A 25819-nucleotide genomic window follows, 5' to 3' on the forward strand; every position below is an offset into this window, starting at 1 on the left:
TGAATTTTTGGTATTTTTCCTAAAATGAAGAATCATTCTAAAGCAGTTTAGAAAATCATGTCAATAAATTCTGATATTCTCTTCCAGAACAGAAGAGTCTGTTTTCTCCAAAGGATTGGTAAGATTTGTTTGCACCCAACATAATTTAAATACACAGTAATGTCAACATATAACAACTGTTGACTTCACCATATATGTATCTCTGCATATATTTTAATCTGTAGGATCTGTTGGAAAATGGTTTATTGAGAATAGAAGATAATAGTCTACTTCACCACTACTTAGAAATCAAGAGTTTTCTTACCGTACCTCAGGTAAGTGAAATATGTATTCCAGTCCTAAAAATAACCTCTTTCCTATTCTGAACTTAAGTAAAGGTCTTTTCAAACTCCTCTCCCACTTTCTTCTCCATATTCTTTGAAAACTCTAGTCCCATGCTGTCCAATAGAACTTTGTGTGATGGTGGAAGTGTTTTATTATCTGTGCGGTACAGCATGAAAGCCACTAGCCACATTAAACACTTGAAATGTAGCTAGTATGACTAAGGAACTGAATTTAAAATTTAATTTAAATTAATTTAAACTTAATAGCTCTATGTGGCTGGTGGCTACCATAGTTTACAGCATAGCATCTAGTGGACAAACATAACTTTCTTCTTTAACACATTGTTTCTGTAGGGACCTTGGGAAATAAAGCTCTTTTTCTTTTATTATAACTCAAGTCCTCAAGGACTTCATCACAGCATACATTCACTCATTACTAGAAAGACATTTTGCTTTTCCCTCCTATGATATATTTTGCCTAGCACTGTTTGTTAGTTATCATAGTCAACTAGGTCCTTGGATGTCAATTGTGGAAACTTGTTTTTCCACTATTTAAATAGAAAAACATGGCAGTGTATTAAGCCTGAATATTTTAACGATGGATTATATTTCTACATGTTTGATTTTTTTGGCCACTCTAGACATAATTGAAAATTAGCATTCACTTCTAAATGTACACTTTGTAATGCCCCACTCAGTATCACTTATAAAATGGATTGTACTGTGTTTCACTGAAAATAAGAACTATCCGGACCATCAGCTGTAATGCATCTTTTGGAGCAAAAAAATATAAGACCCGGTATTGTATTGTATTGTGTTGTGTTGTGTTGTACTGTATTGTATTGTATTGATGACTGGGTCTTATAGTAAAATAAGACCCGGTATTATATTATATTACATATTGTATTATATTATTATATTTTATAAGACCAAGTCTTATAGTAAAATAAGACCGGGTTTTATATTAATTTTTGCTCCAAAAGATGCATTAGAGCCGATGGTCTGGCTAGATCTTATTTTCAGGGAAACACGGTACTTAGCTTCCTATAGACATAACAGTGGAATGAAGACTTAGGGAAAAATTTACTTCATTTTAAAATCTCTTACCCTCACTTCTCTGAATTTTTATTATCTACCATTAATGATATAGTTGTTTGTTTGCAGTCAATATAACCTATTAACATCTGAATTAAAAAATTGTTTTTATTTCTAGGGCTTAGTCAAAATAATGACACTTTGCCCTGTTGAGACATTGGTATGTAAGTTGTTTTTTTAAATTTCTCATTGTAACCCATTTTAATGAACAATTAATCTTTATTCAGTTTATGTAACAATATTATTTCTTCCATTTTAGAGGAAAAAGAGTTTAGCTATGCTTCAGCTGTATATTAACAAGTTGGATTGTCAAGGCAAATATACGTTATTTAGGTAGGTATCAAGAAATGGTTAATTGCAAAGTATGTGGTTGATTTAAAAAACAAATTAGTGCCATTGAATTATTCCAGGTTATAGTATTTCAGTATGTTTTCACATGTAATTCAACTCTACTTGGAATTCATATTATAATAAGTTCTCTTATTTGTGATGGATAGAGAAGGGTTAATCAAATATTATGGATACATATATATGCACATATAGATTACATGAATAATAGTATATATTTCATTCAATTAATTGAAATACTGTAAAATTAAAATAGACTGAAAAAATTAAACTGTGATTGTTAAGACTACTGCGAGAACTTTACATATGTCAATAATCTCCAGTATTCACAGTTGAAATTAATGGCTCTGGAGTTACAACTTTGATAGGCTATTCACTTTAGGTTAATAGTAGAGCTTATTAATAGTGCTGTTTAAGGGGAAAAGCAACTCTCTGAGTTAAAGAGCGAGCTTTCTGTAAAAGGCCAAATAGTAAGTATAGGCTTTATGGGCCAGTCTCTGTTGCAGCTGCTCAATTATCTTTATAGTGATTAGTGGGTGTAGTGATTCTGGGTGTTTCAATAAAACAGGCAGCAGGATGCATTTGGCCTGCAGATCTTAATTTTTTGACACCTAGCTAATAAAAATGAGTTAAAAAAGGTTACAAAGCCTTCTTTGGGATTGGCCAGAACTAGCACTCTTGATCCTGTCTTTTCTTCATTTCTATTGAAAGAGTCAGAGCAGGTTTATGAAATCTCAGTTTGATGCTTAGGTCTTATACCTGCTTTCCTGTTCTGATCTACCTGTAATCCTACCAAAAAATCACCCTTTTTTCTTAAGCTAGAAATGTTGAGTCTCCTTTTTTTTGCAACTAAGTTTGTTTAACCAGATTAGTATCCTTTCACAGAGAATAATTTGGGGAGTTTTTAGGCTTTTATAGTAGTGCCCATTCTGGCCATGTTAAATCATTGCAACAATATGCATAAAAATGTTTAAATTTAGTTTAATAGAAATTTCTGGTTGGAAAAATCCAGTTAAAATAGAATTTGCTAGTTAGTGATCAGTAACCGTAATAGGTGACTTTGTAATTGGTTGATTATCTTGCTAATTGTCTTCACTGGTTTTTGTATTCTTAGAAATAACTTATAGCCCATATGAATTTGTAAAACTTGCATCATCATTTAATTATAATACAGTTCAGAATATTTTCAAATGTATGTAATTTTGCTTTCAAGGTGCTTATTGAATACAAGTAACCACTCAGGTGTGGAGGCCTTTATTATTCAAAATATCAAAAATCAAATTGACATATCATTAAAGGTAAGACCATAGCTAAGGTATTAATTATCAATTTATTTGTAGGACATATTTATTCATTGCTGGAATACATTAATGTGGATTTTTGCCCTATAGATTTTTTCTGTCTCATATTAGAGTGTATTTTTTCCTCATTTCTACTGCTTTTTTAAAAATCTGAATTTTGAAATTTTGTTAACTATAGATTTGTTATATTCTTTGTGCTGATGATATGAGTTCTTTTCGTTTCATCATATCCTTTTGAAATATTAATGGAAACTGAGTCTAATCTGTTTGTGAATACTCAGTAATTCCATATAGAAAACAGAGAGAGAGAATGCCCCAGTGTTCACAACCTGGCAGTTTGTTCCAGTAATCTGGAAATAGTGAAAGATACAATGGAAATTAAAGTTAAAAAAATATATTTTAAATGTGTAGTATTTTTTTTTGTAGTATCAAGGTAATAGAAAACACATGAATTTATTAAGCTATTATTTAAAGCCTTTGTCAATTTTTCTTTTGCTTTTCAGAGAACATATAACAAATGGTTTACAGGACCACAGCTGATTTCCCTTCTAGATTTGGTACTCTTTCTCCCAGAGGGTGCTGAAACAGATCTACTGCAAAATTCAGATAGGTGAGGCAATCATTACTAACATTCACATAGTAAATTGACAATAAAATAGGGAAGTTAAAGTAATAAAATGTATGAGTATTTTCCTGTGATTTTATGATCTGTGGTTAATTCATAAAATTACATAAAGATTTTCATATTTAAGTAATTAGATGCTATGTAAAAACAAAATAAAAAATGCTTCTTTTCAGAACTATGACCAACAGTATGATTTGGTACCTTTGGCATGAGCAGCATTGCAGTGTAGCTTGTAGAGGTTTGCAACTACATCATTGGTGACTAAAAACTAAGAATTTCATGTGTATAACTTACAAAAAGCATGTATTTAGGTTTTATTGTTTTGTTTTCCAGAACATCATTTTTTTTTCACATAGAACATGTAATGTCACTTTCAGTATACTAAAATGGATGTTGAGAAATGGTTGTAAGCATTTATAAAAGGAATCTTAAAATTCAGGAAGCAAGAGATGATACTCTCAAATATTAAAGGTAACAAGGCTTCCTTGAAGAAAAAAAAATTTTCACAGTTGTATTTTTGAACTTTGAGAACAAGAGTGATAAGTTATTACTACTCCAAAAGATATGTTAAAGGGAATACATTAACACAGATTTTGAACTGCGCAGGGTTTGGCACCCCTAAACCCCACATTGTTCAAGGGTCAACTGTATATTAATGGTAAACATAATTACAAAAATACACCCTAGAGTGAACACACAATGTGATATATATAGGTGATGTGTTACAGAATTGTACACCTGAAATCTATGTAACTTTACTAACAATTGTCACCCCCATAAACTTTAATTAAAAAAAAATATATATATATATATATATCTCCTAGATTTTAGCTTACTTTTTCATTAAAATTGCTGTTGACTATAAAACTACTGTAAGTAACAAATTGTATATTTTTAATTAACAGGATAATGGCTTCATTAAATTTATTGAGGTATCTGGTTATCAAAGATAATGAAAATGACAGTCAAGTAAGTGAATTTTTTAAAAAAGAAACTGACTATTCAAAATGCATAAGGAATGTTTTGGATTTTCATATCAATATCTACTTAAGCCAGTAGTTCATCTTATCCAGCTACAAAGGCTGGAAGAAATGCCAACAATCATCCTGAAACCTGAAGTTAATTCCCAGGTGCCCTTACCATCCCACATCCCGCTTCTCTTTCCTTTTTCTGTTGTAGCTCTTCTCTCCTGCTATAAGCACTGCTTAGACCTGTTATGTAGGTAAGGTAGAGGTCCTAAGTTAACCATTTGGGGCTCAACATAAATTTGGGTGTCTTGTTCAGTTGCCTCCATCTTTAAGTCATGATTTCAGTCTGAGATGTATAAAATGCTGACAATTTGATGTCCCCTCAACAGACATGACAAACAAGCATTTTCAGCACTTAACAGAATCTGTTAACAGCACATTTTGGATAATGTGTGTGAAGTTGGATTTGTTTTTAATAGTGTATCATTAGAGGTATTCAATAAATAGAAAACTGAGGGAGATTTGTCATGCAGTAAAATTAGTTGCTTTTTAATCCTCTATTCTAATAGTTACTTTCCCTATGTGTCATCGGAATTAATTATAACTACCTGAATCACGTGTGATATTAATCTGTTACTTTTTTTAGAAAGTAATAAAAGAAATGAAATTGACTTTTATATAAGGATGCTGAAGAGCTTTTTCTTTTTAATTTAAGTAAATCATGATTTGGAATGAAAAGTTTATGAGAAAAGTAACAGTTTCCTTCCCTCTTGATAAGTTTGATAGATTCAGTGATTTGACCTCTTCAGCCAAAAATAGTTATTTGCTATCATTGACTAGTGCTTATTCTGTACCACGGTGCTTTTTTCTTGTCTAACATCTTATTGTGAAATTTTTCAAACATAACAGCCAAGTTGAAAGGCTTTTACAGTGATCATTGATTTACCTACCACCAAGATTCTACCATTAACATTTTACTCTACTTTTATCATGTGTCCATCCATTAATCTCTTAAAACTTTTTTGACGCATTTCAAGGTAAACTGCAAACATTCAGCATGCTGAAATGTATTTCAGCCTGTATTTCATTAAATAGAGTTAATATCTGTTTATAGTTTTTCTTTGAGTTAAAATTTAAATAAAATGAAATAAAGATTTTAAATGTACATTGACCAAGCTTTAACAAATACATAGAACTATATTATCCAAATCCTTATCAAATATAGAACATTACTATCACGAGAAATTTTCTGTTTCCTTTCCCAGTTAATTCTGACTCATTACTCCACACCCATTCCTACCCCCCTCTAATGGCAACCACTATTGTGGCCAGGTGCTATATGTCATTTATTCTTCATAATGCTGTCAGTACTCTTAACTTTTTACCTTTCATAAGTAATGTAGGTACAGAAAGGATCTTTAACTGGCATCAAGGACATACACCGAGTGGCCAAGACCTTTGAATCACAAACTAAATCCTGACTCCTAAAGGAGCCTCTGATAAAAGTAGAAAAGATAACAAGTAATATTCTGCACCAGTGGAGGCCCTTCTTCAGGAAAGTGTCCTTAGGTTAAGGGATGAGTTTTTCCTTTGTCAGTAATCTGGAAAGGCCATACTTAGAGATGATCTGATTTGCCTTACAGGAAGAAAAAGAATCTTCTTGACTAAGAGTTGATAGATTTATCAGGTATGAAACAGTGTACTACAGGCGAAGCCTCAACAGGGAAGACAGAAGTTTAACACTATACAATGTCAGCTATGATATTCACAGCTAATGCCTCACTTTTTTATTTGGTTTGAACATTATATGGTGAAGAAAAGGCTATAACCAGCTTATAAGATTGTTTTCTTATTTAATGGTTTTAAAATTTTTTCTTAAGGGTCAAATATTCCAAAGTATTATTGTCATGCAAGTTACCATAAGAATTATACAAGGAAATTAGCAAAAAAATCCTGTCCAAGATGGCAACCTGATATCTTTCAGGCAACTTAAGAGCCTGTTCATTTTGGAAGTATTTCTCCCAAGTACAGTTATAACAGGTTATGTGTATAAATGAGAAGCAAATCTGTTTGCTGTGGTTAATCAAAAAATGACAGCTTCTGAGTTCTAGAAATTTTGGTTGAAGGAAAAACTAAAAGGTAGTCTAGTGATGCTGAATTGTGGGTAGTTTTATTAAGAAGGACTCCTACCAGTACCTGTTTTTGAGCAGTTAAGTGTGCTAACAGGGTAGTCAGAGCAGGAGCTGAAAAGCAACCAGAAAGGTGTATATTTTTTCCCTCACCTTCTGTCCTATCCTTTCTCATCTGCCTGCTTACCCATTCGTTTTCTTAAATAAGTTGTGATTGTAATATATAGAATGAACATAGGGTTAAGGGAAGCATTGTGAGATTATAAAAGCCACAAAGTATCAGGAATTTAAAAATACTGAATTATGTAATATATGCATATATGCTTTTCATTTAGGAAAAAACTAAATATCTGGCATTCATACACATACATATAATTCTATATAATCCATATTTTTGGATTCTCATTTAAATTGTTTCTTTCTCCAAGATTAAAATATATCCCTTGGGTGTCATTTGCAGAGCCAAATGACTTCAGGTGATAAATGTTACTTAATATTACAAGTGACAAAAGTTCTGCAGTAGTACTTCCTAAATAAGAAGTCATATACAGATTAGGAGAAAGGGGAAAACTGGGTCTTACTCATTTCCTTCTTGGTTTTTTTTTTCATTATCATGGTTGACTCTCCTTTGCATGGTCCCTGTCTGTTTTGACAGTAAATTTCATTGCAGCATAGAACTGCCTAGTCTTCCTTTTGTGAGACAGGCTACAGAAATGTATAGTTAAGCTTTAGAACTGAAAAGATTTCAAAACTACTCCATCAGTGTGACTACTTGGGTATAAAATTAAAAGGAAGCATTTGTGAATATTTCAAAAAGTTACTTTTTCTAGACATTGGAGATGAAATGAATCTTAAAATGATTTTCTTTGTAATTTTTTTAAAGCTCCAGTAACCTTAATGTAAGAGAGAAAATAGTCTTATATATAGCTTCTTCACTCCTACATCCTTCTAAAAATATTACTGTTGTTCATCATATGAAAGATTTGTGGAATTATGCTGAACATAATGGGCAACAAATTTTCTTTAGCCTAGTTTCGGCACAGGTTTTTATTTAAGTTTTATGATTATGGGCTCTGTATTAAATTATTGCCATTAAAAACAACTAAGGTCTTAATAGAGACTTCCTAGATTTGCACTGTCCAGTGCAGTATAAGGTAACCACATGTAACTATTTAGATTTTAATTTTTTAAATTTTAATTAAAAATTCAGTTCCTCATTGGCATTGGACAGAGCCATTCTAGATCATTGTTTCTCAATATATGACCTTAATGAAAATCACCTGGGTTTTTTAAAATGTATTTATAAATGCAAATTACCGGGCGCAGCCCCAAACCTCACCAATGAAAGCCTCTGAGTAAAGGACAGAAATCTACATTTTTAACTTAGTGAAGTTTGAGAACTTCTATATATTATGAATTATGAATAAAATATTTTGAGATATTTATATATGATAAAAGAATAATAACTTTAGAACTGAATGATAATGAAATACTATATATTAAAACTTGTGGGATGTAGCTAAGTGGCTTTAAATGTTTGTATTAGAAAAGAATGTGAAATTAATGAGTTTCTGGCAAGATTGATATAAAAAATTTATGAAGACAATATGTTAATTAAAAGGGGAGTATAAGTATAAATACAGTGCAGCTTGAAAAATAGTATGAAAATTCCATTTAAACATACCAGTTAATTTGAAAACTTCAAAGAAATGGAATTTTGGGGAAAGTATAACTTAATAAGACTGCCATAAACAGTCTACGAGACATCACAAGGTCAGATTATTTTACCATAATTTCAAGAAACAGATACTCAAATTTTATATAAAATGTTGCGAAAACTAGAAAAAGAATAGTTGTAACTAATGTGAGGAGTCTATTTAGTAAGATATGACCTTAATACTGAAAGACACAAGAATAGTATGCTGAAGGAAGATTATATAGGCTAACTCACTTACCAATACAGACACTGGTATTACCAAGCCAAATCTAGCAAAAAAAATTTTTTTAAGTAATAGGACTAAGTTGGATTTCCAGTAATGGAAGGTTAATGTAATTCATACATTAAAGTAAATACTTGAGCTTCTCAATAGCTACAGAAAAAACATTTTATACATTCAAAATGTAATATGATAAAAATTCTTAGTCAACTAGAAAATCTAACTTATCATTTACAATTCAGAAATAAGAGATATACTTAGGAAAACATGTACAAATGTATAACACTTTATGGAGAAAATTATAACACTATAGAAAGATATAAAAAGGCATAAATAGAGAATTGATGTATGTAGATGGAAAGACTCGGTATCTTAAAGTTGTCAGTTCTTTTCAAATTAATTAAAAAATTAAATATAGGGGTGGTAGTTAGCTCAGTTGGTTAGAGCGCAGTGCTCTCTCTTAACAACAAGGTTGCCAGCTCGATCCCCACATGGGCCACTGTGAGCTGCCCCCTCCACAACTAGATAGAAACAACTACTTGATTTGGAGCTGATGGGTCCTGGAAAAACACACTTAAAGTTTTAAAAAATTCATATAATTCAAATGAAAATACTAATTGGTTTTTTAAAATAGAATTTGATGGGTTGATTGTTAAGTTTCACATGGAGCAAATAAGGGTCAAGAATAGCCACGACAATTTTGAAGAACAAGGTGTGTGGAGGGGAACTTGCCTTGCCAGATATCATAATATATTACAAAGCCACAGTAATTTAGTGTGGTATTATTACCACAGGGAGGGTTAGATTGGATAGATTGGCCAATGAAATATAATAGCCTAAAAAAAGACATATATGGAAACTTAATATATAATAATGATGATGATGCTAATGGTTAACATATTTATTGAGAGACATATGCCAAATTGTGCTTTAAGCATGTATTAATGCATTTAATCCTCCTACAAGATAAGTATTACTGTTTTCTTCATTTTACAGATGAGGAAATGGAGGCATAGTGAGGGAAGTATAAGTTGCTGAAAGTTACTTAGTTGAACAGCCAGTTTGTGAACTTGGGCAGTGTCCCAGAGTTCACATTCTTAATTCACTATTGCAATGTACCCTGTCTAAAATTAATATAGGACCTGGTATTATATTTTATATTATATTAATTATAATATATACCAGGTCTTATAATAAAATAAGACCGAGTCTTAAATTAACGTTTGCTCCAAAAGATGCATTAGAGCTGATTGTCCAGCTAGGTCTTATTTTGGGGGAAACACGGTAATTGTGAAGCTAAATTTCACTGCTTGTCTGTAAAATTGTCAAATTCTACAAGCAAATTATTTTCATAACCTTTTTGTTTATTTTAAATGTTCACTGAGTAGCCAAACTCTTGAAACTTTTTTTCAGTTGATCAGAGCTAAGCATGACCATTGTTATATCAAAGTTCATTTATTGTTCTTATGGAAAGTTCTAGGAATGGCATATGAACTCAGCAATAATATTAATCTTTTTCTAGTTAAAAAGCAATCTCATTTGACGTATTTCAAAGATAATATTTGAGTAGCAAAACTATCATGTCTGATTTTCTGGTATGCCTAAGAAAGGAAATTTGAAACTATAGAGGAAACATAATTTTATATTTCAATATGTTAAACTTGTCTGTGGGTTGCAAAAGACTATTTTTATATATAGAAGGAAAGCTTAAATGTAATCCCTTTAACTAATATATGATCCTGAAATTAATGACTAGAATGTTAATGAATATAGTCTAAATATAATAAAATTAGATATATTATTACATCTCTGTTATACATTTCTCTGTTATAAACTTTTAATCATTACTTTCTAAAGGAGAAATTTAAAACATTCAAGAAAAAATGTTTGATAAAATGTTTTTTAAAATCCTGTATCAGTAATTAGGTCAAACTCGTTGGCCGAAGAGAATTGGTGAAATTTAGTTCATTTACACCAAAGAGTGACTATAAAACTTTTATCATCATTTTAGGAATAAGATTTCAAAGAATTTCTATTACTAAGTAAAAGTGAAAAAGTGAAAGAAAAAATTTTCAGCTTAGAACAACTTTTTTAAAAGGAAACCTTTTCCTGTCCTTTATTAGGTATAAATATTTTCTTCCAAAGAGCAAAAATTTTTAATTTGATAAAGTCTGACTTACCAATTTTATTATTTTATATAATAATATGCTTTTGGGGTTCTAAGATATCTTTGCCTAACCCAAAGCCACAGAGATTTTCTCCTAGGTTTTCTTATAGAAAAGTTTTATGGTTTTAGATTTTATATTTAGGTCTATGATCCATTTCAAGTAAATTTTTTTTTAGATAGTGTGAACTGTGGATTAAGGGTTTTTGTTTTGATTCTAACAACTTGTTGAATTGCCTTGATACTTTTGTCAAAAATCAGTTTACCATACAATGGTAGGTCTATTTTTGGACTCTATTCTGTTGAGACCTATATCTGTTCTTTTACCGTGCTATCTCGATTACTGTAGCTTTATAGTAAGTCTTGAACTCAAGTAGTGTGAGTAGGCCAACTCTGTTCTTCAGAAAATTTTGGCTATTCTAGGTCCTTTTCTATACAAATTTAAGAATCATTTTGTCAGTCATTTGCTATAAAGGAAAAACACTCCTATATTTCTTCTCAACTCTCAATATTTCACTTTTTTTAAGTGAATGTGGTAAAATGTTTACATTTGACAAAATGAGGTGTTTGTAAAGGGTGTTTTCTCTGTAGTCTCATTTATGTTCGAGTGTGTTTTGATCTGCAGAGGGCCACTAGTAATCTTTGTAGTCTTGAAAGCCATCAGTGATATTGGGGAATAATAGTAGGTTCTACCTATAAACTTTGAAGTAAAGGGAAAAAAGGTTAAAAAAAAAAACGATAGAGAAAGGTAAAGAAAAGATTAGAGAGGGATCAACATAGAAATGAGAAGTAGGTGTATGTGGTAGAGTAACATGCTCAATGAAGAAGTTCCTCCTGCACTACTGCATAACCCACGTTTGCCATGAGAAGAAAACTTTATTATGGAAGTATAAGTTTAAAAACATAATTTAAAATGTTTTTTTAAAGTACACAACTTAAAATAGGTTCATTTTTAAAAATCAGGTTAAATCAGCAAAAAGAAATCAAAATTCCACCATCCATCATTGATATTATAGTGTATGCCCTAGGCTTTATGCCAGCACATCTGTATATTTAAAACAGAGAGAGAGAGAGATCACACTGTAGGAATCATACTGTTTGTAACCTTTTTTTCACTCACCAATATGTTCCGAAAAACAGTATTTTGATGGCCATGTAGTCTTCCATTGTGTAGATATACCACAATATACTAACCAATCTATTGTGAAATATTTTCATTACTTCTAATTTTTCACTCCTTAAACATTATTTTTGTAAACATCTCTGCAGTGGAATCATTACAACCATACATCTTTAATTATTTCCCTAGGATAAGTTCATAGATGCTGAGTGAAAAAATGCATATTTTTAGGTTTTAGATTTTTGATAGTTCCTCCCAAGAACTCCACTTTTCCTCGCATTATAAGAGTAATGAGAAAGGACAGATTTAAATTAAAAGGTTATGTTTGATACTCACTGAAGTTATCAATTATTCAACATTGACACTCAAGTGTAGATTTTATTTGGAGGGCTACATGTAAAAATGTCATAATACTTATAATACTTAGATCAGAATAAGTTCATTACAAAATGTTCTCAAATGGTAAGTTCTAGTTAAGGATAATCGGTTTCCTAACTTTCTCTTTTTTACCTAAGGTATTTTCCTTTGTAAAGAGTAGCTGAAAACTTAATATCAATGAACTTTCTTTTTATAAAAAAAAGACTTTATGACCTCACTCCTTTAGTACTATACAAAGAAATGCTCTTGGAATAAAAACCTCTAATATAGATGGCCAAATAACCCTAAGCTGTCTTTGGCAGGTAAAATCTCCATCTACATTTATCACCAAGAAAGACTGTATCAGCTTTGTGTTAGAAAAGTTTCTTTCAAGAGGGAAGGAAAAGAATCTCTAGAACTAGATCTGTGACAGGGATATCAATTGAAAGATCACGAGTTGAACGAATATATAAAGTAGTCATTGTGGGGATGGCTTATAGAGAAAGAAATGTCCTAGACCATGTGTATTATCCTCAAATAATTTTCTCATGGATAAAACTTGTAAGTCACAGATCTCAAAACCAGGAGCTGTCTAAATGGCACAGCAGTGAATGTACTGACCAAAATACATTTTTGTTTTGATTGGTATTTTTTTGATTGGTATTCACATAAAATAACACGATGTGGTAATGAATGCATTATTAAACAGGAAACTACCTTGAAAGGCAAGGATCATGTCTTATTCATTCTCATTTCTCCAGCTCTCAAACACATGTTTAATAGGCAGTCAGTAAATGTTGAACCAAATGACTAATTCTTTCATTAATTCTTCTAAACAGACTGGATTATGGACAGAACTTGGAAAGATTGAGAATAATTTCTTAAAGCCACTCCATACAGGACTTAATATGTCAAAAGCACATTATGAAGCAGAAATTAAAAATAGCCAAGAAAATAGCCAAGGTTGGTAATAATGCAGTTTCATTTTCGCTTAGGTCTAAAAATCAGTCAAAATTTAAAACTGCTATTTATATTCAAAATAACTTTTTAAAAATCTTGTACTTGTCTGATTTGTAGCAAACAAGGAATCATGACAGTGACGTCATTTTATTTATAATTAAAATGATTCTTAGATTTATAAGCCAGTTAACACTGAAATTGGGTTAACAAAGATTTAAACCAAACTGACACATATTCTGGTTTAAAATCTCAACTCCTAATTAGGAGTATAATTGTATTACAAGTATTTCTGTTTGGATATCATTGTCCTTCCTTTGGTATCACTTGGTCCACGCTCAACCCCACCCTCAAATAAATCTGTACATATTACGAAAAAGAATCTCAGATCCAAAATTACTTTTTAAAGTCAGCAATTCTATAATAATCTTAATGAACTTTTTTCATATAGCCATGGTGGTATTTCTATAAACATTAATAGAAATTTTGTCTTTTTTAGTGTAATGGGTATAATTCTGATTATATACTGAAGGAAAAAGTTTATAAATTTTAATTCATCCTGTATATGCCAAAATAATGCTAGTCACTTACAAAAACAGTTCACATGTTGGAGAATTTGGATATTTTTATTTTCTAATAGTTTGATTTAAGTATACCCTGAGTTATTAAACACTAAGACTTAACTTATACAAATCACTGATATAAGTAGATGAATGATGAAAGTAGCTTATAAATTTATTATTAAAATCTGAGAGTTGTTTTAATGGTTAAGTATAACACATAATTTTGTTTTCTTCTCTTACAGAAGTCCAGAAGTCTAAAGATCTTTGTTCTATAACTGTAGGTGGAGAAGACCTCCCTAATATGCCTCCTGAAATGCAGCTTAAGGTAGATCTGAAATTTTCCTAACCTACATCCAGCTGAAGTCTTTTCTTTTTCTGCTTTGTTTTGTTATAAATGCAGCCTTAACACTAAATTTTTTTGGCATTGCAGGTGCTGCATTCAGCTCTTTTCACATTTGATTTGATTGAAAGTGTTCTGGCTCGGGTAGAAGAACTCATTGAAATAAAAAGGTCTACCTCTGAAGAAAATACTGGGATAAAGTGAAAGCTCCGTCTTAAATAAAAAAACTAATAAAATACTGTATCTACTGATTTATTTAATACCTTTACAAATTTTTTTCTATAAAACACTTACTGATAGAAAAATAAATGTAGCTTTCCTCAATTATCAGTTTCTATAATAGCACATTATGGATCAGTAGTATTCTTTGGTTTTAAAAAGATTATCTCGATGTAAATAATGCCCATATGTGTATTCTAAGTACTACTGTTAAAATTCAATACATATTAGTAATTTTGTATTGTAATTTCATAAAATTATAATTCGAATTGCCCTTATTTATTCATGTAGTTGTAGTGAGTTTATAAAAATACTGATACACTTTATGTTCCAGTTAGATGTTTTGTTATATTTTAGAACTCCTAGTGTCAAACTGGATATCACACCACTGTGAGAGAGTAGAGAGAGAAGTTTTGAGTTCAGGCCAGTTGACTGCTTCTCCTAATTTCCTTCTTTTTCTCTGTCTCAGGAGTCTTAGGGAGAAAAGTCCCATTACCACCTCTCAAGCAGCAGTTACAGTATGAATGCTTCTAAGATTAATTTTGGAACTATTGGCTGCCCTTGTGGAAAAGGTGAAAAGTATATATGACTTTTCCTAGTCTAAGGAGCTGATTAGAAAAGGCTGTATTTTTATTTCCTAATAAATATTTGTCTATCCAACTTAATTTGTATCATTAAGAAACTGCATCTGAGTTTTATATGTATCAATTTTCCTAAACATTAAAGGAATTACTCAAAACTAAAAATAATCAGTTTTGTATATATTTTATTTTAAATTTTAAAAACTTTATATATTTGAACATTATAATTCAACATAATTATTTTAATATTCTTCCAAAAGAACATTTATAATTCATACTCTAATTTGGGTTAAATGAATCACTACTCAGTTTTATCTTTTGAAGTGTTTTCCAAACAGGACTTTGCTCAATGATGTATGCTTTAGTTGTTATCATTCTGCAGCAGATGCTATCTATGTGTGGTTTGGCCGTGATCTGGAAGAAGATACAAACATGCAACATTATTTATAGAAACAAGGTATTTTTACGGGGTTACATAAAAAAATATCTAACTTTCAATTACTCAACAAGTATCAATCACCTGTGTGCTAATAACTCATTTTATGAGTTATTAGAGTAATAGATACCTATCTGTCTTAAAGAATTTCAAACATGCATGTCAAAAAGTAGAATACTGTAAGAACTGCTTTAATGGAGATCTGTTCGAAGTGTAAGAATAAGGAACACCTAATGGCCTAGGCGAGTTGGGGGCACATTTCACAAAGGAGGATAAGCATGGAAAGAAAGGAGACAACTGGTGGGCAGCATTCTATAATACAATATGTTTGCACTCTGACAGTTCATGACTACAACCTGACCAATATTTATACTTTAGAATTTAAAGGAAGATTTAAGTAACCAATAGGGCCAACACAGTATATACATGGCCAAATGCTCTTTTGGCCCAAAATGAGTCATTCTAGTAGTGGCTACCAGAAATAGAGAAGACTTGAAGGCTGAGTTCAGGCTTGGGAAAGAGTGGCATACTGAGAATAGCAACTTCTCTGAAGGGAACAGAAGCAGAATATTTGTCAAGGCTCCAGAGGGTGTGCATTTTGAAGTCAAGAACCTTAAACTGTATGACTGTGTATGTATGTGTCATTTTCCTCAGGTGACTCACCTTAGCTATGGTGCACATAAGATTAACAGCATTTACTGTGTTGTGTACTGGAAGTATCCGTAAATTACTACCCAGGAATCTGAAAAAACAATTCGTAAGTTAAATACATCAAATGACTTACATCTGTTAAATACGTCTGTTATCTTAAGTGGAAAAAAGAGACAAATCCTTATTTGTGTTTTATTTATTCATTCCTGCTCTGCCTTATTGAATAGAGGAATTGACATGGCTTTGTAACCAGAACTTAAATGAAAAGTGTTCATTTTTGGTTTGTTCTTACAGGAGAATCCCGTAAATCAGCATGAACTTAGAAACTTGCCACCCTGATTCACAGAATAGCTATTTAACCTGCATTATATAAAATATGACAGGTTAACCTTAATAAAGTTTATCTTTTGGGAAAACATAACTCATCTGCCTAAAAGAATCAAGAACTGAAGTAAACACAATATAATTCATAAAGAAAAATAAGTCTGTAGTGCCATACCTCTGCTGAATCCTGAACATCAATTTCCATTCCTCGGGCCCGTGGAGGGCAGCAGACAGAACCAAAAAACTATTTCGGTGAATGTTAATAAACTTCTCAATTTTGGCTAGAACTATTTCTTCAGTTGACATAAAGCATTCTTTAGCATCCATCAATAAAAATGCAACTCCTAGGAAAGGTGAATGTAATATAAAAAATCTTTGCCATGCTAATCAAAATGTTTTTGTAAACTCAGTAAAATCAAAACAGCTATAAGTGTCCAGGCCCCGAACCCATAAAAAGTAGAAATTACTTAACAAAATTCTTACACAACAAAATAACAGGTAGTTCTTTGAAGTGCTCTATAAAAGGATGACTTTAAATATTTAAGGAAAACAAAATTTTGGGGACGGTAACCATTTTCTTTTTCAGACTAAGGCATTGTCCACAAATGAAGGTAGTACCTAATTTTACTTAAAAGTTAATTTTCCATGTTATAACGATTTTTAAATGCTGAAAATCAACTAAAGAAAGGTAGTCTTAAGCAAGCCTTCAATTCTTGGAGAACCTTTGTACCATAAACTTTTATATAAAATACACTCAGTAAACATATCATTCTAAAACAGTATCAGGCCTATAAGAATTGTCCAGAAGGGAAACTTGACCTAATTAGCTCTGTAAAAAATGATAAAATTAGTTCTTTAAAAGACATAATATAAGGAAATTGTGTTTATATGCTAACTGAGGAACTTGGGCAATTTAAATAACCTCTCTGAACCTAAATTGCTTCATCTGTAAGATTGGAGTAACAATTCTTTGATAAGTTTGTTGAAAGTATTAAAAATAATGTATAAAAAGTCAAACTACATGGTAGGTGTTTACCAAAAATATTTACTTCTCCCTAGAGGGCTCTCTATTCTACCAGGAATGATGAGTTTGAGGTTGGACCACTTTCAGCCTGGAGGTCTACTCGTATTTCTAGGAATTTTTGAAAGTGCCTGCCTTCCAAAACCACTGCTGAAGTACAGATCTATTTGCAACCCTCCTGATAAATTCCTTCATTTCCCCCTCTTTTCCCCCTTTTAACCACTTCTATCATTTCCCAAGCACAAGTGGAGCTGCCCCCTTCCCATGTCCCCAGCCTTCTCATATCCTAATCTAACTCCATCCCGTACTTTGCTCATGACTCAGTCATACAGTATTATGATTTCGGGAACATCTGTCCCCATTTGATTCTTTTAGTTAATATTTGTTTACATTACATTCAGCGAACTCTTGTACAAAGACATGAAAAACGTTCTATATTGTTTATGTAATGTGGATTTTGACCAATATTGTGATGTTAACTTCTTTGTTAATACAGGTAATACTTTAATACAGGTATTGATTATTGGGGAGGTGGCTTAGTTCTATTTTCATACCAGTTCCAAACCAAGTAGCTTTTAATGATCCCCTACCAGACTCCACTGGTTCAGCTTTAGTTCAACAATTGTAATCTTAAAAAGGAATATATTTTGTAATTGGCCTCATGTACTGCTTTTACAGCAGTAACAAAATTTTATACATTTACCTCTCCCAGAAGATAATACTTAAGCTTAATATGTGGTTAATGAACTACCAAATTATTAGAACTTATACTCACATAATTTATAGGAATCTTAAATCAAAGCAACTAGCAAATGTACTGTACCAGTAACAGAAAATACAATTGATCCATTTTCCACTGAATCTGAATATCGAATCTTGTGGCTTCGATTTTCTAGGGCGGTTGCAACTTCACAATTCTTTAAAAAAATGTTCAGAAATACAAACTTAAAGACACTTTTAGAATACTTTTTTTTTTAATTAAAGCTAATAAAATAAGTTTAATAGTTTCTTTTATAACTATACCACTTAAAGACTTGATCATCAAAAGAGACATTAAAAAAAAAAAAGACATTAAGCATGCTTTCTATGGAGGAAAAAAAAAAAGCAAAAAATTTTAGTTCTGCTCAAACACCAACTGTACGTTTGGAAATGAGTTGTGTACTAGTTAGTTATGTTACTTAGGAACAGAAATTAAGGACAGAATTAAAGAACTAAACTATAAATACTAGAGCAAATGCAAACTTCTTTTTAAAAAACAACTTGGAGACGGATTCTAACATGCATTAATGTGTAACTGGAAGGTAGGTGGTGATGTGTTTCTTAGATGGCTGACAGAGCCGTGAAGTGCCAGACAGTATACCACGAGGAGACACCAATTCTCCAGTTCTTCTGTTCACATTTCAGTTACTTTTAATGTTTTAAGCCTTAGGTAAGTCAGAAAACATGTATGAAGACAGCAACCAAACTTTTGGTTTAAATGCTAACCATTTCAAAAGTCATCTCATTTCCTATTCCACCAAGTAATTAGATCATAATACTCAAGACACTAAAATATAAGCGGTTAATAGTGTTTCCTGATTGGACAAAAACTCAAGCTTGTTATTCTCCAAGAGACAAAAAATTTTATATTTTTTCTCATCATGTATATTTTAAACACACAGGCTGGAATTAGGTATAAAATACACACTTCCTTTCCTTCCCAGTGGCACAGGATCTGTGCCATTCAAACAGATCCTGACCTAGAGTTCAATTATGACACTTCCCATGAGTTTCTCTTACTGTTTTAAAATTCTACATTGCTTCCAGCGACGGCAGACTAAGTAATTTAGGCCAACCCTCCTGCTGAAGGCAACTGGAAAAGCTGGACAATTTTTTAAATCTGCATGAATACATCAGAGAGCTAGCAGAATAGTGAAAAATTACAAGACCAAGATCTATACAGAAATTCGAAGACATCAGACCAGCATTTAGGCCATTTTTCCCCCGAGGGCATCTGCCAATTCAGAAAAAGATGAGAGGCGGAATAGAGCTTTTGACAAAAGTAGAACAGCTCTCAAGGGGACTGCAGCTTACCTTCAAATCACTTCAATCCCTGAAATTGTATGAAAGTGATACTGTATTACTAGTGCTCCATGGCACCTTGCAGAAGCACTCCCCTGAGCAACCTTTCTCAAGTAGGTCTCCTCATTTGAACTACAGAACCAAGAAAATGATTTGGGTAACTATTTTCTTAATTCTACAACGAGCACCATTCTAGATGCACAGGAGATAAGTTCATTTATTACATATAATAGACACCTTAAGGCTTGGGTTGCCAGGTGAACAAATAAAAATACAGAACACCCAGTTAAATTTGAATTTCAGATAAACATAATTTTTTAGCATAAGTATGTCCCATGCAACATTTGGGGTATACTTATACTAAATTCATTGTTTATGTAAAACTGAAAGTTGAGTGTCCTATATTTTATCTGGCAACCCTCTGGCATCCAGGGTTTAATTCTCTTGCAGAATAAGACTTCTCTAGAGTAATAGAACACTATTTTAGGCCTCAAATTATTTATAGAAACAATTTTTCAAATATAAATTGCAACACATAATAAAAAGTAATCAGACATACTAAGAGACAAGATTGCATGAAAGAAACATTAGGAAACAGAGGTAGACTCACAAGGGATACATAGAGTGCAGATGTCAGATACATACCTTAAAATAGCTGTTTACTATTTTTAAGAAGATAAAAGACAAGGTTGAGAATTCTGGCAAAGAACCAGAAACTATATAAAAAGATGTGACAGATGTGAAAGAAGAAAGCTTCATAAAATTTGAGTCAAATCTTTGAAGTGGAAAGCAGTTTATTAAGCAGACAAGTGAAGGAAAAAGACAAAGGTGAGAACAGCATGGACAGAAAGAACATAGGAAAAGGCATTCAGACCTGAAAGTGATTCTTATATGGTAAGTGTGTAAGGTGTATATGAGTCAATTTGGGGACAGAGTCAGGAGTAACTGCTGACAGATCGTGAGGATCTGTCAATCCTATCTTATCGGGGGAGCCAACTAAAAGAATTATGATAAAAAAAATAATGATAAAATTAGAAAGTATTGAATCAAGAGAAAATAGGTAAGTTGAAGAGTTAATTTTTCAAAATAACTAAGAGCTAAGACTAGATTTTCCAAAGTATGTGTCATGGAGTATTAGCCCCAAAAGATATTAAAATATGTTCCTTATTCAAATAAGATTGAGAAGCACTAAATACTGTTTCATCTCCTTTTGGGAAATAACAATGCATTTGATCCATTATAGGCTCTGAAGAGTAGTGCAGTAAAGAAACTTTTGTAACTTTTTTTATACCAGCACTCCAAATAAAATCCATTACAATATTTCCTTCTACATATGTAACATCTATTAATAATCTGTAAAACTAGTTCTCTACCTAGTGAATATATTCATTTGGAAGAAAATATAAATAAAAACAGAAATAAAAACGGGCACTTAATTGATACAGAGTTTATTAGAAAATTAAGAGTGCCAACATGAAATTTTAAATCACAGAAATGGCAATTTCACAAAGTTCAACTCCCTCCCTCCTCTTTTTTAACCTTTCTTTTTTTACAAGACTTTAAAAATGTGAAAACCATTCTTAACTCACTGGCTGGGCAAAAATAGGCCATGGGCCAGGCCACAGGCCATAGTTTGCTGATTCTCTGGCCAGAAGAATAAATATGTTTAAAAAAAAAACATAAGAATAGTATGGAAGGAATATTCCTTACCAAGTTTTAAGATATGTCACAAAACTACAATGAATTGAAAAGTGTGATAATGATTCAGTATGTAATACACAAATTGAACAGAACAGAATCAGACTCAAGACTATATGATTTGTAATGATGATTTGTATGTGATCATGTGCATATATGTGTAGCATATATTTATTTAAGCTGAGATATAAAAAATTTTATAAAAATAAGAGCTATTTCAAAAATCTTAAAAGAAAAAACATTGTTAAATTTGCTATATAATAAAAACAGCTGTCTTAATTCCTTAAGATTAACTGGAAATAATAATTTGCAACCTACATCATAAAATAATATTGAAAGGCAAAAAACTTGAGAAAATTTGTAATAAATATTGTAACACAAATGCATATTATTTTTAATATTTTGAAAGAATAAAAACTTAGTTTTTATGCCAACAGAAAAAAGGAAAGATACAATTATAGAACAAATTAAAATAATGAATATATATATGAAAAATGTTTACATCAAATGAATATAAAATATAATCTATCAAACTAGTAAAGGTTGTCATATAATACATGGAATTGGCAAGCTTGAGGGTAAGTTGACCCTCTTATGTATGTATTGCTGATAGAAGTATAAATAACAACATTCTGGAAGATAACGACAATACTTACCAAAAGTTTTAAAATGTGCATGCCTCTTTTTTCAATTCAACTATTCTACTTCTAAAATTTTTTCTAAAACAGTAATTCGCAAAAAAAAAAGATTTATGTGTACAAATAGCATATAAACCACCATTTAAATTATTAAATAGTAGGAACTATTGGAATAAAAGTGACGGTGTCCCCAAAGAAATGGAAAGACATTCCATGCTCATGGATTGGAAGAATCAACATAGTTAAAATGGCCATATTACCCAAAGTCATATACAGATTTAATGCAATCCCCATCAAAATCCCAATGGCATTTTTTAAAGAAATAGAACAAAAAATCATCAGATTTGTTTGGAACCACAAAAGACCCCGAATAGCCAAAGCAATATTAAAAAAAAAGAACAATACTAGAGGTATCACACTCCCTGATTTTTGCTTGTACTACAGGGCTACAATAATCAAAACAGCTTGGTATTGGCGGAAAAACAGACACATAGACCAATGGAATAGAATTGAGAACCCAGAAATAAAACCACATAAATATGGACAGATAATTGTTGACAAAGAAGCTAAAAACATACAATGGAGGAAAGACAGCCTCTTCAATAAATGGTGCTGGCAGAATTGGATAGCTACGTGCAAAAGAATGAAACTGGACTGCTATCTGTCACCATGTACCAAAATTAATTCAAAATGGATCAAAGACTTAAGCATAAGACCTGACACAATAAACTGCATTGAAGAAAACATAGGTACTAAACTTATGGACCTTGGGTTCAAAGAGCATTTTATGAATTTGACTCCAAAGGCAATGGAAGTAAAAACTAAAATAAACGAATGGGATTATATGAAACTGAAAAGCTTCTGCACAGCAAAAGAAACTATTGACAAAATAATGAGGCAACCAACTGAATGGGAGATTTTTGCAAACAGTGCCTCTGATAAGGGGCTAATATCCAAAATATACAAGGAACTCATGAAGCTCAACAACAAAAAAACAAACAACCCAATTGAAAAATGGGCAGAGGACCTGAAGAGACATTTCTCCAAAGAGGATATACAAATGGCAAATAGACATATGAAAAAATGCTCAACATCGCTAATCATCAGAGAAATGCAAATGAAAACCACAATGAGATATCACCTCACCCCAGTCAGATTGGCTTTCATCAACAAGACACATAGTAACAAGTGTTGGAGAGGCTGTGGAGAAAAAGGAACCCTCATACACTGTTGGTGGGAATGCAGACTGGTGCAGCTGCTATGGAAGGCAGCGTGGAGGTTCCTCAAGAAATTACGACCCAGCAATCGCTCTCCTGGGTATCTACCCCAAAAATATAAAAGCATTTCTCTATAGAGACACGTGTACTCCAATGTTCATTGCAGCTTTGTTTATGGTGGCCAAGACATGGAAACAACCAAAATGTCCTTCGATAGATGAATGGATAAAGAAGTTGTGGTATATATACACAATGGAATACTATTTGGCGTTAAGGAAAGATGATATAGGAGCATTTGTGACAATATGGATGGATCTTGAGAGTACAATGCTAAGTGAAATAAGTCAGACAGAAAAAGCAGAGAACCCTATGATTTCACTGATATGTGGTATATAAACCAAAAACAACAAAAGAACAAGACAAACAAAAGAGAAAGAAAAACTCATAGACACAGACAATAATTTTGTGGTTACCAGAGGGTAAGGGGGTGGGGGGTGGGTGATGAGAGTAAGGGGGATCAAACATATGGTGATGGAAGGAGAACTGACTCTGGGTGGTGAACACACAATGGGATTTATAGACGATGTAATACAGAATTGTACACCTGAAATCTATGTAAATTTACTAACAATTGTCACCCCAATAAATTTAATAAAATAAAAAAAAGTGACAGTGTCCCCTTCTTTCTTTGGAAAGTACACAAAGGCAGAGAGGAGAATGAGAAACAAAAGCAAATTTTATATTTGATGAAACTCTGAGACATGTGTAACCACAAACAAAGCACATGAAAAAGAATACAGTCTACATTTTTGAAAGCTATGTCTGATAATGTTGGCTCCTCCAGGGAAAGAACATTTCCTCTATGCCTGAGACTTGTCTGATGGATCATTAATAAAGTTAGGTGTTAGAAAGACCTATCTTTTGCATGAAAACTAGAAGTGAACACTGAATCTATTTAATTGTGTAACTAATATCAAAATAAATGTGGGAATTACGGTAATAGAAAAATTGTGGATTTTATACATATTTGATATAATTAAAGCTATAAATATCTAATATGATTAGTATTTTATCATTGATACAATTTAAAAAGTCCTGAAGGGAAAGGGAATTAGTAATGTCCTCTTTGTTGATCTGATAGGCTACATAGTATTCTCTCTATAATAAGTCTATTAAGTGGTTTATATATTTTTTATGTACTTTTCCCTATGTATATTTCATAATTTAAAAAAGTCAAACAAAACTGAAAAAAAACAAAAAGCAAAATACTCTCAATGGATAAGTTTAACACGACTAAAAACAGAAATACTGACACGTAAGACAGAACTCATGAAACTACCTAGATTGCAGCCCACAGACACAGAAATGGTGAAAGAGGTCAAAATGCATGGAAATATTATTAGACGATCTAACACACATATGATAGGAGTTAAGAGGAGAAGGAGCATGGGAATAGGACAGAGGTAATATTAAAGGAGATGCTGAATAAGAACTTGACAAATGACACCAGTTCACAGATTCACGAATCCTCAAAAGATAAAAAGAAGTTCATACTTTAAACTATCGAGTGCCAGAATCGGAAAAGCAGTCAGAAGAAACATAAGCCAAGGAGGTGACAATTAAATTGACTGCTCCTCCCTATGCCACTAAGACTAGACAGATCTGTTTCTCTTTTTCTCTCAAAAAACCTTAAGTAATGTTTATGTGCATATGCGATACTGTTTCTGGAATTCCTTAACAACTCTACTAGAACAGGCTTAGAGAGGAAAAAAAAGACTTTAGACAATTTCCAACCTTCAAATATTTAGAGAAGTAGGATGTTGAAAATAGCTGCAGTAAAGTTTACAACTTATTTTTAAAATACATTTAGCTTATGTAATTACTGATACACACAACTTTGGATAATCAAACTAAGGATCTTTAAAACTATTCCTCTACTGCTTTTAATTTTTAATTTAAATATTAATGGCCCAAATGCCTCTTTACCTTAAGAGATGAGCTAAGAATAATGGTGGTCATCCATTTTATATTTTCTTTTCCAGCACTTTCAGCCATCTGTCTGTCTTTGGATCAACTCAGCTTCTAATGCTGCCACAATCTGAGAAAAATAAGAACAAAAAGAACACATAGAAATGTTTGATAAATGTGTAAATTAAAGATAGAAATAAAACTAGGATAATGGAGACATTCTAAAGAATATTTGAAAGTCAAAATTTGACACTGAAAAAGTATCTGTCTTGTAAAGTAAGCTTATTCAATACTAAGCTTCCTATTAACAATTATTAAAAGCAATGGTTTCCATTTCAGAGCCTTAAAGTAACTTACTTTAAGGCTAGTAAACTAGCCTTTAAACTTTAAGCCTTAAACCTTTAAACTAGCCTAGTAAACTTTAACTTAAAGAAAAAAGATTTGTGTCAAGAACTATGAAAGGTCTACTTACAAGCTAGCCTAGCTCTCCTACTTGGAAAGCTAAATAGTTTGCCTGCCAAAGTTTCATGGATACAGCAAAAAACATAAGACTTGAATTAGACAGAAAGGACAGTTTTTTTACTCACAGCAATAAGAGTATCATCATTTACTTGTGGAAGTTTCCCAAGACCAATTCCCACAGAGTGATGGGACAAGGCTAGGTAACAGCCCACACAGTGGGTTGTATCAGAGGAAAGAAACCCTGAGCACAGGATTTTTATAATGGGTTGCAAAGAAATCTACCCTCTGCTCTAGATGGAAATTCTACCTCTAACTT

The 25819-nt window shown here is 31.9% G+C and overlaps 2 protein-coding genes across 8 annotated transcripts in view; one reads left to right on the forward strand and one right to left on the reverse strand.

The window, feature by feature from the left end:
* Positions 1 to 15188, forward strand: part of GLMN (glomulin, FKBP associated protein) — a 35303-nt gene extending 20115 nt beyond the window's left edge. For 3 of the 7 annotated variants that reach the window (XM_081056163.1, XM_081056161.1, XM_081056164.1), the window contains 10 exons: positions 88 to 118; positions 225 to 314; positions 1537 to 1578; positions 1678 to 1751; positions 2980 to 3064; positions 3571 to 3677; positions 4598 to 4661; positions 13207 to 13330; positions 14130 to 14212; positions 14318 to 15187. In XM_081056163.1, coding sequence (XP_080912289.1) covers positions 88 to 118; positions 225 to 314; positions 1537 to 1578; positions 1678 to 1751; positions 2980 to 3064; positions 3571 to 3677; positions 4598 to 4661; positions 13207 to 13330; positions 14130 to 14212; positions 14318 to 14431 — 814 coding nt within the window. In that variant the 3' untranslated portion in view covers positions 14432 to 15187. Of the gene's footprint in view, positions 1 to 87; positions 119 to 224; positions 315 to 1536; positions 1579 to 1677; positions 1752 to 2979; positions 3065 to 3570; positions 3678 to 4025; positions 4164 to 4597; positions 4662 to 13206; positions 13331 to 14129; positions 14213 to 14317 lie in introns of all 7 variants that reach the window. The other 4 variants (XR_013993785.1, XR_013993786.1, XM_081056160.1 and 1 more) reach the window with 2 other exon arrangements.
* A 31-nt stretch (positions 15189 to 15219) lies between these two features.
* On the reverse strand, positions 15220 to 25128 carry LOC308500807 (protein SPO16 homolog; the record flags this gene model as incomplete). The annotated part of the gene is made up of 5 exons (XM_081056167.1): positions 15220 to 15441; positions 16127 to 16205; positions 16614 to 16782; positions 18283 to 18376; positions 25060 to 25128. 5 exons carry the CDS (start codon positions 25126 to 25128, stop codon positions 15307 to 15309), a joined length of 546 nt encoding a protein of 181 aa, XP_080912293.1. The 3' UTR covers positions 15220 to 15306.
* Between the last annotated feature and the right edge of the window lie 691 nt (positions 25129 to 25819).

The sequence above is a fragment of the Rhinolophus hipposideros genome, assembly GCF_964194185.1.
Source record: "Rhinolophus hipposideros genome assembly, chromosome: 8".
NCBI lineage: Eukaryota > Metazoa > Chordata > Mammalia > Chiroptera > Rhinolophidae > Rhinolophus > Rhinolophus hipposideros.